The sequence below is a fragment of the Furipterus horrens genome, unplaced genomic scaffold (assembly GCF_987537825.1).
Source record: "Furipterus horrens unplaced genomic scaffold, mFurHor1.1.pri manual_scaffold_11, whole genome shotgun sequence".
Taxonomy (NCBI): Eukaryota; Metazoa; Chordata; class Mammalia; order Chiroptera; family Furipteridae; genus Furipterus; species Furipterus horrens.
This window is the reverse complement of record NW_028327181.1, coordinates 62,359,800-62,374,767: the sequence shown is the minus strand read 5'-3', so window position 1 is coordinate 62,374,767 and position 14,968 is coordinate 62,359,800. Positions and strand designations below refer to the sequence as shown.

General features: G+C 53.0%; 1 protein-coding gene across 1 annotated transcript in view; it reads right to left on the bottom strand.

The window, feature by feature from the left end:
- The window catches only part of NOS2 (nitric oxide synthase 2), a 30,789-nt gene that overhangs the window by 2,031 nt on the left and 13,790 nt on the right, over positions 1-14,968 (bottom strand). Inside the window, exons 11-24 of the mRNA XM_090291275.1 lie at positions 13,770-13,964; positions 12,654-12,736; positions 12,184-12,328; positions 11,189-11,293; positions 10,168-10,217; positions 9,621-9,795; positions 8,727-8,859; positions 7,775-7,853; positions 6,851-7,032; positions 4,675-4,838; positions 3,343-3,550; positions 1,702-1,789; positions 793-914; positions 334-482 (exon numbers count right to left, since the gene is read on the bottom strand). Of these exons, the coding sequence (XP_090147401.1) occupies positions 334-482; positions 793-914; positions 1,702-1,789; positions 3,343-3,550; positions 4,675-4,838; positions 6,851-7,032; positions 7,775-7,853; positions 8,727-8,859; positions 9,621-9,795; positions 10,168-10,217; positions 11,189-11,293; positions 12,184-12,328; positions 12,654-12,736; positions 13,770-13,964 (1,878 nt within the window). The remainder of the gene's footprint in view (positions 1-333; positions 483-792; positions 915-1,701; positions 1,790-3,342; positions 3,551-4,674; positions 4,839-6,850; positions 7,033-7,774; positions 7,854-8,726; positions 8,860-9,620; positions 9,796-10,167; positions 10,218-11,188; positions 11,294-12,183; positions 12,329-12,653; positions 12,737-13,769; positions 13,965-14,968) is intronic.

Genomic DNA, 14,968 nt, shown 5'->3' with positions numbered 1-14,968 from the left:
CCTGCCCTGCTGTGGTTGAGCGTAAAGCCATCCTGGACAGCCTCTCCCTGGGCAGTTGTGTATCCCAGGGGAGGGCCTTCAGCAGGCTGGGCCCTGGAGAGTCACCCGCCATGTGGCCCTGCCTTGGTCCTGCACCACTCAGGGCCTTTCTCTTCTCCTGAAGAGTGAACTGAATAGCTTCACAGCATCGCTCTGACAGTATAACTGCCTACATTTTAGAGCTGAGGAGATGAAGGTTCAGAATTGAGGGGCGTGTGAGGTGCCAGGGCACCCATCATAGTCTAGTCTCTGCTTCTAATGCTCCTTCCACCACACGGGTGCTGGCCGCATTACCTTAGGCTGGCCAGGCAGGCGAGAGTAGGCTGTGTGCACCTCATGCAGCACCCCCTTCCGGGCCATCTCCAACATCTCCTCCCGATAGAGGTGGTCCTCGTCTGGGCGCCGGCACCCGAACACCAGGGTCATGCGGCCGCTCTGGAGCCCTGCCGAGACCCAGCAGGCTGCCGTTACCAGAGTGGCCACGAGAGGGCGTACGTCAAGGCCTGACAAGCTGGGCACCCAACTTGAGTTTTCATCTCCACAAGAATCCTATCTAGTACTTCATCACTTTACAGAGGACGATGCTGGGCCCAGGGCATTCAGATCACTTGCCCACACAGGCTGAGGAAAACTTGGGACATGGGGCCAGGAAACGTGTGGGGCAGTGGCACAACCCTCCTGCAGCTCAGTTCTATTCTCAGGCAGGTGCTGGCCACCTGGTGCCCCCCACCCCCAGGGGCCCCTCAGCAGTACCTTTGTGTTCAATGTCATGGAGCCGCTGCTGCCAGAAACTGCGGAAGGGGGCAATGCCCGTGCCAGGCCCAATGAGGATGCAAGGATGGGAGGGGTCCTCAGGGAGCTGGAAGCCACTGGCACTGAGGAGGACAGAAAGAGAGGCCTTAGTCCTCAGATGCCATGGGCTGGATGCACACGCAGGACAGGGGCTGAGAAGCAGGTATGTGATTGGGGGTGGTAGTTTTGGGGGGTTGTGGAAAAGACAGTGAGCTCAAATTTGTTTCCTAAGCCTGGCAAGTTGCTTCACTTCCTCTGACCAGACATACCAGCACCTTATGCTGGGGTCCTTTTGAAAGAGCCCTCGTTGGAAGAGGCAACATTTGGGGCACATTATGCTTTATCATTTCAAGAAAGGTAAAAAAGCAACTGAAATACAAAAAAAAAAAAAAAAAGACTTGTGCAGTGTATGGAGAAGGAGCTGTGACTGATCGAACATGTCAAAAGTGGTTTGCAAAGCTTCTTGGTACTACTGACATGTTGGCCAAGTAATTCTTTGCTGGGGGGCTGTCTTATGCATTGAAAGATGTTTAGCAGCACCCCAGGCCTGGCTATGTAATTCTTCACTTATCCCCACTGTGATCATCTGCCATCTGTTGCCAGAATCCTCTCTCAATCACAGGGGAATTTAACACCTGACTAAATGTAACCACTTTACTGCTGTATTAAATGCCTGTCTAGCCGCTCTGGCCCCATCACCACGGTCAGCTCCGTCCCTGCTGTCGACTTGGCCGTGTTCTACAGGGAGGAGGTAGAATGGACAGACCCAGTGTGACCCCAATGCCTTCTTTATGGGCCAGGTCCCTCCATTTCAACCCCAAACTCCCAGAGCCAGGGGTCCCACAACAGACAGAGTGGAGGGGTGCTTACCTTTGTACAAAACAGGGCACTGGGTCTTGGGGCTTCAGGCTGCTAAGCCATGTGCTGCAGACACCATGGTGCAGGGGACCCTGGCCATCTGCAAGGACAGCACAGACCTGACCAACCCCACCCCCCACCCCATTCATGGGTGAACCGCCCCAGTGGCTCCTCCCATACTCATGTGCCTCCTCCTCGAACTGCCACTCAGACACTCTTTGGGGCCTAACGTGGGAACTGCTTTCTCTCAGTTCTGAGGTCTACCCTCTAAATATCCAGAACCGGTAAAAGGTGAAAGGGACTTAGAGAGTATGCAAGCCTCTTTTTTTGCCACGGCAGAAACTGAGTCCCAGAGGGACAGTGATTTGTACAAGGTCACTCAGATAGCATGAGAATCAGACCACACCTCAGCTTCTGACTCCAGGGACCCTCCCAGCCCCGCACTTGGCTCCGATGACAGTTGCACAAAGTCACCCTGATGGTGGCCAAAGTCATTGTCACAGAGTCTCTTCACAAATATACCCTTACTGGTAGGACCCCTGGGCGATGGACAACCTGCTGAACATTCCAGTCTGTTCTGACATCTGTGTGCGGCCCCTCCTGGGCTTGTGGAAACCCCAGCCTTCTCTGGGGGACATTCCCTTCCCAATGGCCCAGAGTTTAAAAGGACCTCCAACCAACGTGAGAAGTCCCTTTGGTTTTCCTCTGGATGGAATCTTGCTCTCGGAGGACATGCCCGCCACCTCTCCCCTGGTCTGAGAACTGTGACTGGGCCTGGGCGGTATTGTCTAGCACAGCAAGTAGCCTCTGCCCAGCTTTTAGAACTGCGTGCCTGTGCTTCTCAGAGCACCGAGGGCTCCGAGCTGTGGGATGGTCCCCAGCTTTGCCATACCAGGCAGTGCTCAGTTACCAAGGCCTAGGCAGGGGCCCAGTCCATCCACTGGAGGAGCCACGCCCACCTGGACAAGGATTGGGACCTTCCTATCTGTGTCAGCCCATCCCCCCTCTGTCCTCACAGCACCCTGTGCGTGCCTTCCCAGCACCTACACAATGACAACTGTCTATGTCTGTGTGTCTCTCTTCATCGCACCCTCCAGGTGGGAAGCTCCACAAGGGCAGGGGCCAAGTGTAGAGACGTATGAAACAAATCGTTGTCGAATGAGTGAGTGAAGGAATGAACAATCAAGGCAGAACCACCCCTGTATTCAGGCTGGACTAAGACTCACTGGGCTCCCACTAAGTACTGGGCGCTTTCCCCATTCAATCTCACTCAATTGTCTCAACAGCAGTAGGACTGCAAAGTGGGGTAGGAGGGCTAAGAATTTGGACTCAGCAGACTTCCTGGGTTCGAATCTCAGTTCTCTGCTTGCTAATGGTGTGACTTTGAACAAGTGGCTTAACCTCTCTGTGCCTCAGTTTCCTCTCCTGTAATATGTACACGGTACGCATCTCACATGGTTATTGATAATACTCACACAACAGGGGCTAGCTCAGGGCCTGGTTCATAGTAAGCCCTCCCACACACTCCTATTGTTGTAACAACTCTGGAAGGCAGGTGTTTAACTGATGGGGAGACCGAAGCTTGCATGCTGAGCAGCTGCCCAGTAGTAAATGGCAGAGCTGGGGCACCCCAAAGCCTCCGCCTGGCCTTACCTTGGGTGCGGTAGGTAAGCACGGCAACGGTGAGGTGGACCTCTGAGGGCGTGCGGTCCCGGCAGGAGCTGATGGAGTAGTACCGGGGTTTCAGAACAGGGAGCTGGGAGAGCAGGAAGCTGGCAGACACCCTCAGGGACGGGAACTCCTCCAGCACCTCCAGGAAGGTGGGACTATTGGTGAACTTCCACTTGTTGTACTCAGAGGGCTGAAAGGCAAAGGCAGTGTGAGCAAGCCAGGGCACCTGCCCCCCATCGAAGGGAGAGGCTGTGACAATCCAGGACTCATTCATTCCCTCCCTCCACAAACACTGACGTGCCAGGCACTGGGCAGGGTGCTGCCAAGCTGGAGAGAAAATACCGGATATTGCCTGTCCTGGAAGAACTCAGGCCAGTGAGTAGCATTTATCTAACTCATGTGCTTGGAACCACGCTGTCAGCAACCTGTGGGTAGGAGTCAAATCCCCACTGTAAGTGATCTCATCTGGGGCAGGGCTTTGGAATTGTGCAGACCTGGGTTCAGATCTTAACTGGACGCTGGGACGCAACGCTTGTTTCAGAGCTGTGGGATCTTGTCCCACTTACTAGCCTTTGTGAACCGAGGACAGCGTCACCTCCTTGGTGGGGATGTTGTGAGAATTGAGTGAGAAACCAGGATCCCTCACAAGTTAGTGCAGCACAGCCACAGGGGAGTGGCCGTGGAGATGGCTGGGGTCAAGATAATTAGCAATAATGGTGATGGAAGAATGACCCCCAGTGTCTTTTGCCAAGACTTGGGCCTAGAAAGTTTCAGGTGAGTTCACTCATTCTCTTATTAACTTATGAATCCACCTGCCCGTCTGTGACAATGTCCATTTATCCGCTCATCCACCAGGTTTTAGGAATTCAAAGACAGACGAGACACAATGATGCTCTCCTTCTGGCTAATGTCTCAGCGTGTGTACAATAGTCTCTCTCCGTATCACGATTCATTTATCGTGGCCTCACTGTATCGCGAGATTTTTAAAAATATTATATTTCATTATTTATTGCGGATTTTTCGCTATACCGTGGGATTTTGTGGTACTGTACACGTATGTTGTTAAAGTTACGTGGGTTTAAGAGTGCTTTGGTTGCACCTTGCAGACACTCAGAAAAATCCGGTTTACTCAACCCAGCTGTGTCCCGGAGGCAGGACGGGAGAGGGTGCCTGGCTCCCCACCAGACCTTGCCGCGTCTCACTTTGGGCAGCAGAGGTGGATCCCTGTTGGAGGTTATAAGATCAGCTCTGGGCTCTGGCTTCCCCTGACTTGAGGACCCGGCAACTGCCTCCCACACCAGCCCCGAACTTCACCTGGCACAGGGTCTCGAGCCTCTGCCTCTCGGCCTCTTCTGTGGCCAGCTGGGCCAGCTTCCGGAGCAGCAGCTGCGTTGGGGGGGTGGTGATGTCCAGGAAGTAGGTGAGGGCCTCGCTGAGTGAGCAGGGGGGCAGCCGCCTGTCCCTGACCCAGTAGCTGCCTGGATAGCGAAAGGAGTCAGGATGGAACCCAGGCCCCACTTAGGTTTCCCAAAGGGTGCTGAGGCCTCCGGGGTAGACACCCTCTGCCCTCCAGCTACAGGGGAGAGAAGACACCAACGTTCTGGCTCCAGGAACAGCAACAGGCTCCTGTGTCCAATTCACATGCAAGCTGGTGCTCAGAGGTGGGGCTGCAGGGAAGCTTGATCAACAGCCCTCCACCGGGCACCCACGGTGACACAGTGCCGGTCCCGCCCCTCCCTCACCCGGACCTAGACTTCAGCAGGATATCCGAGGGGAATTACAGACTCACAGTGACTAAACCCATCAGAGGCCCACATACACCCTAGAGGCCAGCTGCTCTTTTAGAGAAAAGCCCAGACTGCTGTCAACTGGATCCTACACCACGAGGTGCTAGGAGAGCCACCAGTCACCCCCAAGTGAGGAAGTGAGTCTCAAGGAGTCCCAAGGGCCAGTATACAGGGCAGTCACAGCATGGACCCTGGGTTCAAACTCTGTCTCCGCACTTACTAGCTGGGTGACTGAACTCTCTGAGCCTTGGGTTCCACTGGGTTCCCCACTTGTCTCGCTGGGTTTGTATGAACTCTGAATGAAATAGTGCCATGGAATAGTTGGTACAGTGTCTGGGACACAGGTGCTCAATAATTGTTAAGTAAAAATATTAATGTTGCATCGTTTCACCGAGATCCAAGGCGTGATGAACCACATCTGTCTCCCTGCAGTCCCTAAGTTTCAGGCTCTCACACATTCTCCTGGACAGGGGGTACTCTGTTTCTCTGACCCCTGCTTTCCTATCTTGGCCACTCTATTTAGGGGGACACACACTGCAAAATGTCATTATCACTGAGGGAGCTAAGGCCAGGGAGCAAGTCCTACGGCTGGGAGGCCTGTGATGGCAGATTTCATTAGTTTACCTTTCCCAGTGCCTGTCACCCTGTGCTGGACTCACCACACAGACCAAGAGCATCACCTGAGTACAGGAAGGGGGCGCCCTGCACCCTCCCTGGGACAGTGTCTCCTCCCTGGTGAGGATGGCCAGGGGAGCCACACTGTCCTGGCCGCCTATGGCCTGCCCCTGCTCACTGCCCAGAGACAGTGGGAATAAAGCAGACACTTGGGTGGTAGTGGTATGAAATTAGAATGCCCTGAGAATGTGACAAGGTTATGTATTTTGGGACCCAAGGAGACCATTAGGGTGTGTCATCTGACCTGGACAAATGTTCACTAGCCTGTGGGAAACGGACATTCGTCCATTCCTGCATTTATATGGTGCCAGGAGCTGTGAAGGCTGCATTTGTATGTACTCATTTGTTCTTCAAAACAGGCCTACAAGGAAGGCTCTATTATCTCTATTTCAGAGACAAAGAAATAAAGCCTAGAGTTGATGAACTCCTATGCCCAAGGCCACATAGCTGGTAAGTGATGGATCTGGACTTGAACCTTCAAACTCTCCATCTGCACACTGTGTCCACATTTCTCTATTATGTCACCAGGTAAGCTGCACACATGTGCCTGTTGTGGGGACTAAAGAGACAATGCAAATAAAATGCTGGCATAGTGTAACTACCCAATAAATGCTAGCTGCTCCTATTAGTAATATAATAATTATTACTATGAATATTCTTGTGTATCTGCCTCCTGTACTAGGTAGTGAGCTCTCTGAGGGCAGACACTGAGTCTCATTCATTTTTTAGCCCAGGGCATATAGAGACGTGACCAGTTAAAATTTAGATGGGAAAGTAAATGAATCGGTCAATCAATAAAAGAGTGGCCAGATATGAAAAAGAATAAAGGGAAAAAGACTTTCCAGCCTCTGGTGTAGGGTGTATCGTCCCAAAGAAGCACCTCTTTTTGCTGGTCGAGAACTATTGGCAAGGCTGCTTTAGCGCCCGGCTTGGGGGGCTCACCCACCCAGCAGGAAGGACAGGGTTAGCTTCCCTTCAGCTGGTTGGAGGGTTGGGTGGGGGGGATGCTGTGTGTGTGGAGGGCTCACCAGTCTCGCTGAGGGTCTCCAGGCACATGGGTTGGTGGGGTGCGGGGCCATCCACCGCTCGCTCCAAAATGCCTTGGACCAGGGCCGGCTGGTTGCTTGGGAAAACCCCCAGGTGCTCCCCTGGCAGGTAGCTGAGACCTCGGCCGCCCTCGCAGGACAACTCCACCAGGAGGGTGGTGCGGCTGGAGAGGGAAAAAAGAAGGGTCTGGTGACGCCACCAGGATTTCCTCCAGAGATCCCTGACGGGTGGGCCGGTTTCCCCAGGAAACATGCCCTCCTCTGTCTTCCTGCTTGGTTCCGGGAACGTGGCTCACTCAAGAGAACCCGGTGCTGACCAGGCCTGAGGCTCCTCCATGGGGAGGGGGCACGCTGCCCGCTCGCCATGCCCACGCGGCCCTCCCGAGCCCATGAGGGCTGGACCACAGACCCTGCCTGCGGAAAGCACCCTGCTTGGAGGCATCGGGACAAACCTTTCCTTGTCCCTAGCTCTAATCCCATTTTTATTAGAACAAAGCCCAGTTGCCCTAATGATGGGGAAGGACGGCACAGGGAAGCAAAACCCTCAGAGAACCCACCATACTGGTGGGGAGTTGTCCTCTCCTGCTCAACTTTTCCTGAAACTTCTTAAGAAAGAGCCAAATGGTTTGAGTTTCTCCTGCGCTCCCTTTTTGGTGAGCGAGTTAAGGACAGGAAGTGAAGCAGGCACCTAGTTCCCAAGCTGGAAAAGTGGCCCACGCTTCATGGAGACCAGACGCAAAGGTGCAGGTGGCCACAGGGTCACCGTCAAGCTGGGCCTCACCCACTGCCTCATCACTGATGCCTGCGGACACTTCTCTCTTTCCAAAGACTGACTTACTCTGGGCTTCCCTTCATTAAAATACAGTCTATGGACTGTTACCCAAGAAGCCCTGTGCTCCACCCTACCTGGATTTCGGACTCTGCAGATTCTGCCATGACTTTAGCTTCATGGTGAACACATTCTTGGCATGCATACTGCTGAGGGCTGTGGGGGACAGAGAGACAGACAGTGAAATGACCAAGTGGCTCTTAAGTATTGGTGGGGCAGCCTCCATGTGTCTGAGTCAATGACATCTGGATGCTGCCTTTGGGATGTCCCATTGTAGTCACGGCAGGATTTTCTTTCTTTTTCCCCACTGTGTCTCAAATAAAGACAGAGGGCGGTTGTGTGGCTGCTACGTGCTGGGAAGTGCAACTTAAAGGCCCAAATACGGGGATCTGTAGGACATGTCATGGCTCGGGATCTGCAGGAGAGCATCGCTGAAGTTGGGGCTATCCTAACCCGGCAGAAACCTGCAGGACCACCAGACTCATGGTACAAGAAAAGAGGAAGCACAGGGGCACAGCCTCTGGAGGGCGCTGTTGAGAGGTCACACATTTCAGAATGTTCTGGAATTGCCTCTGCAGAACATTCTTTACATTAATTAGCTGCCATTGGAGCTAGAAGGGTGGGGCTCAGATCTCAATTTGACCACATGCTAGCAACTGCTTCACCTCCCTGAACATCGGTTCCTCGGTCTTTATGGAAGGATGAGTGTCAGGGCATGCTCACAGCTGGGCAAAGACCCCAGCACAGTGCCTGGCACACAGGAGGCCCTCAGCTGGCTCGGCTCCCTTCTCTATCTCCCTCCCAGGGCTTCCTCATGAAGTGGCCTCCCTGATAGACAAAGCAAGGCCTCGATTCTGGCACCCCAACTGGCTCCTGCAGGTGACAACAGAGAGATGCCTGGCAGCCCCAGGCCAGCTGCCCCAGTTCAGAGAGTCCTAGTGCTCTTTCCAACCACAGGCTCTTAGCTCAAAGACGCCCACCCTGGCAGGCAGGGCAAACAAGCCCCGTGTGGTGCAGGAAAGCTGGTACCTTTGTTGAGGTCCAAAGGCTGCGGGTCCTGCACAAGCCTGCAGTGGCGCGGGTCCCAGGTCACACTGGTGGTGTAGAGCTTGGGGATCTGAATGCGGTCTTTGTCTTGGACGTTGAACGTCTCACAGGCTGCCTGGAGGGAGACAGAGCGAAGCAGTGTTAATGAGCAGCATCGCCCCCATTGGGGCTCCCATTATTTAGGTCCTTGCAACAAGCTAAGTGCTTTGTTAAGTTACTAAGCACACTTAACTGATTGGGCTGCAGTGAAGACACAAGGAAGTGCCAGGGTGTGGCCCATGCTAGCTATTATTATTATGATGAATATTAATATTGACAGTATCTCATTTTATTCAAGCACCGACACCGTGAGGTAGGTTTGATTGCTCCCATTTGCTGATGTGGAGTCATTGGAGGAGGCCTGGGCTTGAAAATCATGCCAGCCCTGACTGCAGCCAGTGCTCTTAGGCACACCTGGGCAAAACGCTTCGCTTAAATGAGGAGTTCACTAAATCAGAGGAGTCAAACTTGGGCAACAAAGACCTATTGACATAGGTTCAAAGAACGCAACGGTGTGGTCCCTGCCCCCAAGCTCTCTGTGGCTGGGAGACTTGAAATAGGCTGTCAAGAGAAGGGTTGGATAGTCAGAGGGGGAAAGATCTTAAACTAAGGCTCCCAGAAGGCAGGGAGGTGTCCAAGCCTCTTCTCCTGCCTGGGGACACATGTTACAGTGGAGCTCTCCTGGGTGGCTAAGGAGAGCAGCAGTGGCCTGAGCCCTCAGGCCTGCAGGACCAGGCAGGGGTCACGCCACCCAGATGCCCAGCACAGATGTCCTGGGCACGAATGCCCCACAGTACCCTGTTCATGCTGTGGGGGCAGCTCCAGCCAGGAACTGACCTTAAAAGTTTGCACTGCCCAGCTGCGGAATGCCTCTTCCTGCCCACTGAGCTCATCCCCTTCCCCGGTCGGGGTGAGCTGAGATGCTCCCAAGTGGCACAACTTCTGGTCGACATCATGAGCAAAGGCGCAGAACTGAGGGTACATGCTGGAACCGAGGCCAAACACAGCATACCTGCCCGAGGAGGACACGCATAGAGACTGGCATGAGCCAGCCCATGCACACAGCACCCAGCCATACCCACAGCCCATAAGGCCAGCCTCAGACACTCCCGCCCCAGCCGGACCCAGGGCTCAACAGTGTATGCTCCCTTCTGGTCCTCCCTGGCTCCCGAGCCTTGTCTCCAACTCTGAAGAACACCCCTATGTTTGGCCTGCAGACCTGTAAGGGGGACTTGAATTCCCTGGCTTGATCCTGGACACATGCTGAGGACAGACTCTCTCTGTGCCTGGACATCCCAAAGAAGACCCCCTTATGTACATCCATTTCCAGACTCTGGGCCCATAGGGCAGGACTCGGACAAGTGGTGGTGTGGAACAGCCTTACCTGAACTTGTTGGTGAGCCCTTTCAGCATGAAGAGGGATTTCTTCAGTTTCTAGAAAGAAAGAACCACAAAGTTCTCAGGACAAGATTCATAAAAGTACTGCTTTTTCTTTTCTTCCAGTGGCCCAGTTAAGAACTGGCCTCATCTGGCTGGAGAAGATTCAGGACCCACAAATTCAAACTGGTTTATGTGTACCTGGCTGGGGCTCAGGGGCAAATTCAGCCTTAGCCACTCATGTGGCCTTGACACTCAGTAGGGGGCCCAGGACAGCCCAACCTCCAACCCAACCTAGTAGAGAGGGGCCTGCCTTCCAGCAGGGCATTTCAGGAGGGTTTCCTAATGGGGTATGAGTGAGCCCCTCTTCTTGTTTGGAACCTGGTGAGAGCAACAAGTGTTGCCATATTTTCTAAAATAATCCCGATTTCCTAGGAACTCAAGATAATTTTAGGTGGTATATGACCTAGCAGATATAGTGTCAAATCTCATGGTAAGAAAGTATTCTTTTTTCTGTAATTTTTTTTTGTTAATTAATTAATTAATTTTGTTCTTCTAAACACCAGGAAGAAAGTCTCAGATAAGCATTAATGGAGCCTTAACACCTCTCTAATTGTTGCTTACTGGTCTTTAAAACAAAAAACAAAAAACTAAGCCAGCCACGGTTAAGTAACAGTTTCTAGCTAAAATTCGGTAGCTTTGTGTGTTTTTCATTGGATTGACTTTTTGCTGGCTTTCCATTGGGAGACGGATATAGAATTTCCTTTAAACCCGAATTGCTGCATTGTGAAAGCCAGGTCACTTGACCGGCTATACTGAGTATGTCTAAGTGTGTCACAGGGAAGATGGCACAGGCACCCAGTGATAGTTATGAAGGACACAAGCAAATGGCTGACGTTAGGGCAACCCAGAGCGAGCTGAGCACGCACTCCCAAATGTCCTCCTTAGGAAGGGCTGATCCCCTAGATCCTTTCCTTGGTCCTCTTAGGCCCCGCCGCCCCCCAGACACTGGGACCTGGGCCACCCACCTCTCCGTTGCCGGGGGAGCCTCCGTTCCCAAACGTGCTGGTCACCACCAGCAGCAGCTGCTCCTCCTCCAGGCTGCTCAGCCTGTACTGGTCCATGCAGAGAACCTGCACGGCACCAAGGGCGGACATTATCCCTCGGGTCCCAGGCTGGGGCCCTCTGCTCCCTCCCCAGACACCATGCACCGCCCTCCCCCAACCCAGCCGTTAGTCCCTTTCATCACCCTGACCCGATGCTGCCCACCCCCAGCACAGGCGTGGCACAGGGACGGTGAGTGCTTAACAAATCCCTGCGAAGTGCACCTCCTTGAACTCATGTCCTGAAGTCTCCCACCTCAAACCCCCCAGTCAGCAAGCCCTGGAGGGTTTGCCCCCGAAATACTGCACATCCGAGATCAAAACACTTTCGCCACCCCCATGGCTATCTTGGATTCTGAGTGTGTGGACATATTTTCCATAAAAATGGGATGGGCGGGTTACAAAAGTGACAACTCCTTTTGCCCCGCAGGGACCTAAATACTTTGCCTGATACTAACACAGGGTCACTGCTGCCTATCCTCCTGGGTCTGCCTGACTCGGCAGGCCTCCAGGGATGAAGAATAAAATGTGGTCCTGATGCAGTAACTGACTCACCCTTGGGGTCTGTTTTATTTGTCTGCATTTTACTCATCCTTTGCCCCCTGCATGTTTACCAAGCACCCCGTGTGGAAGGTGTTCAGAAAATGGGAATTAAATTTGTCTAGAGCAGCTCATGTATATGGAGACTTAGATTCATTAGGGACATGTTTCTCAACCTGCGTTCCCTGGAACACTGAAAAACGTATTTACTGTGTCCGTTTGGGAAGCCTGGGACACACGTCTCTTCTCCTATCACCGATTTACCACAAATGGCAGCACATCCAAGGCTCTGAGCGGCCCAGGAGCAACCATGTGAACTTTTTGCAGGTCTCCCAGAGCACAGGCAGAGAAAACAGCAGGCGTCCAGCCGCGGCGGGTACCTTGGGGTTGAAGGCACAGCTGAACAAGGCGCCGAGGTCCTGGGCCAGCGTCTCTGCTCTTCCTGTCTCCGTCGCAAAGAGGATCGTGGCTCTGACTCGGGACGCCTTGGTCTTGCGCATCAGCATAGAGGCGAAGAGCACGGCTCTGTGGGGACCAACAGACAAAGGGGCAGTGTTTAAAGGGGGGCAGGTTGAGTTAAAAGAACCCATGTTTCCCACCAGCTATGTATGCAACATGACTCCCGTCCTTCTTCTTCCCTCACCCACTCAACCTGCTGCTCAGCCCCTTCGGGAAGACGGAGGAGAGAGGAGGCTGGGGCAATGGCAGCAGGTGGACCTTGGAACTGGTGTGGGGGCCTCTGGGAGCCAAACTCCACTGATATCATCTTTTCTCCACATTCCCTGCCCTTCAAGGCCTAGGAGGGCAGGCTGACTAGAAGGAAGATGTCAACCTGGGCTCTCCCACTTACTTCACCAAGACTGGGAATCGAATCTCTCTTCTCCGGGGTCTCCGCTTCTCATCCTGCCAGACGTGGGTTTTCCAGGCCTCCACCTTCAGGAAAGAGGGCAGATGTGAGCGCAAGGCAGGCCGGGCTCAGCCTGGGCTGGGGGATGCTGCAGAGATGGAAGACCCTTCGTGCACTTCATGCGTTGTTGGGGAAGCAGGCCCTGTCCCCACACCCTGCCTCCCTGAGAGCCCCACAGGGAGGGCCGTGCCTGTCTGTGTCCCTCAGAGCGGCAGCTCCAGGGTCCAGCACAGAGCCTGCAAGTACCAGGTGGTCAGCTGGTTTTATGGTCATTAGGGTCCCCCTGGAAGGGAGAGGCCCCGCTTCTCTCTCATTTTTAGTATCTCATCACCAAGAAGACTAAGTAATTTATAGGCACCTTTAAAAGCAAACAGAAGTGCTATGAACACAGGTACAAACTATCTGGGGCAATACATCACCCTATTGATTACCTTTAGAGTAAGGAAGTTCGTCCCAAATCTAATCAAAATCCTTTTTGACAAAAACAATGAACTTGTTTCGGTACATAATGGTTACTGAGTGCCCTCTGTTGGGCACTGGGCCGAGCTGTTGCATATACCAGCTCATGGGAACCTTACAGCCTCCTACTATGAAATTAAGGCCAATCCCTTTAGAGATGGGAAAATCTGGACTGAGATGAGTAAAATGGCACCCCCTAGGGTGTGCCTGACGTGGGAGCCAAGCTCTGCACGATGATGCCATGTGACTGTTTAGAGCCCTCCCATGGAGGCAGGGGCCATGGTGGCTGCCCTCAGGAGCTTAAACCCTGTCAGAGCAACGGGCCACCAGAGGTACAATAAAAGTTATTTCCTTCAGTCCCATGCTCTGTGGAAATAAACATCCTTGAGTGAAGTCTAAAAAGCATTAAATATATGTCTATGTCCCTGATCCTTCTCCATATGTCCTGCACAGGTGAACATACACATGCACACAGTTACACACAAATGCACAAGTACACACATGCATGCACGTGTACATATGCGAGTGCACATGCAGACACACACACTATCTCTACCCTGAGCTCCCAAGACAAAGAGGAGAGGAAGCCCCCTCTGTTACCTGGTAGTAGTAGAAAGGGGACAGAATGTAGTTTAACATCTCCTGGTGGAACACCGGGGTGATGCTTCCAGAAATGGGGGGGACCAGCCAAATCCAGTCGGCAGGGCAACCCCCTCGGGACCGGTACTCATTCTGCATGTACTTCATGAAGGACTCTGCTGCTGAGTGGTGGTCCATGATGGTCACATTCTGCTTCTAAATCAGAGGGAGGCAAGAAGGGGAGTTGAGGCAAGGGATGGGGGAATCAGGAGAACGGTCTTTTAACTTCAGGGCCCCCAGATAAACCACGAGAAGGCCTGGAAATCTGTAAAATGGGACAGCAACTCCCCCTGGCCCCCTCCTCACTGCTCAAGACAAATACCCAAATGGAAGTCACTTTCAGAGCCTCTGAGAGAGCCAAAAATATCTATACCACCATGGCCAGCCCACAGATCAGATGGTGCCTCCTGTTGGCCCCCTGGGGACAGTGTCCAGCTTCTTAAGCCATGCCCATAAGTCTCCCCAAATTCCCAACAAATGCCTCTCTCTGGATGCTGATAAATCAAGCCACAGTGTGTTTTGTTGGTAGAGAGTTCCAGGAGTCACTTCCCCAAGGATGTGGCCCTCTTGGCCAAGAAGGAACAAGACCCCTCGGAAGAACAGGGAAGTGTATGGAAGACAGTGACCACAATCCTAAAGTTAAAAGCCAGGGGGTCTGAGTCTTCCCAGAGTGACCCAACAAGGGCAGCCACACCCCTCAACGTTAGAGGCAACTTATTCAATCAGGAGATATTTGTTTAATGTAATGGTTCAAACCTTGGCCTCTTATGAGCCACGTAAACTTAAGTAATTAGTTCCTGAACCTCACTAGGGCTCAGTTTCCCTACCTGTAAAGTGGGGATGGTAACAGTTCCTACATCATGAGGTCATTGAAAGGATGCAGTAAGTTATTACAGGTAAAGCATAGGACACGCTCAATAAATGTTAGCTGCTGTTATTATTTCTGTCTGCCAGGCATTGCATAAGGCACTGGCATTAGAGAAATGAAAGACTGGGCCCCTTCTCTGCATCAGATTATATTCTAACTGGCAGGGGTGGGGGGAGGCAGAGGGAAGCCAGCTGTTTCACACAGTCTGATAGAAGCTACAGGTGCAGGCGCTGCTGGTGGGCAGAGGAGAAGGCTTGGCTCAGACAGCGGCCTGGGGGAGGGATGGGGGCTT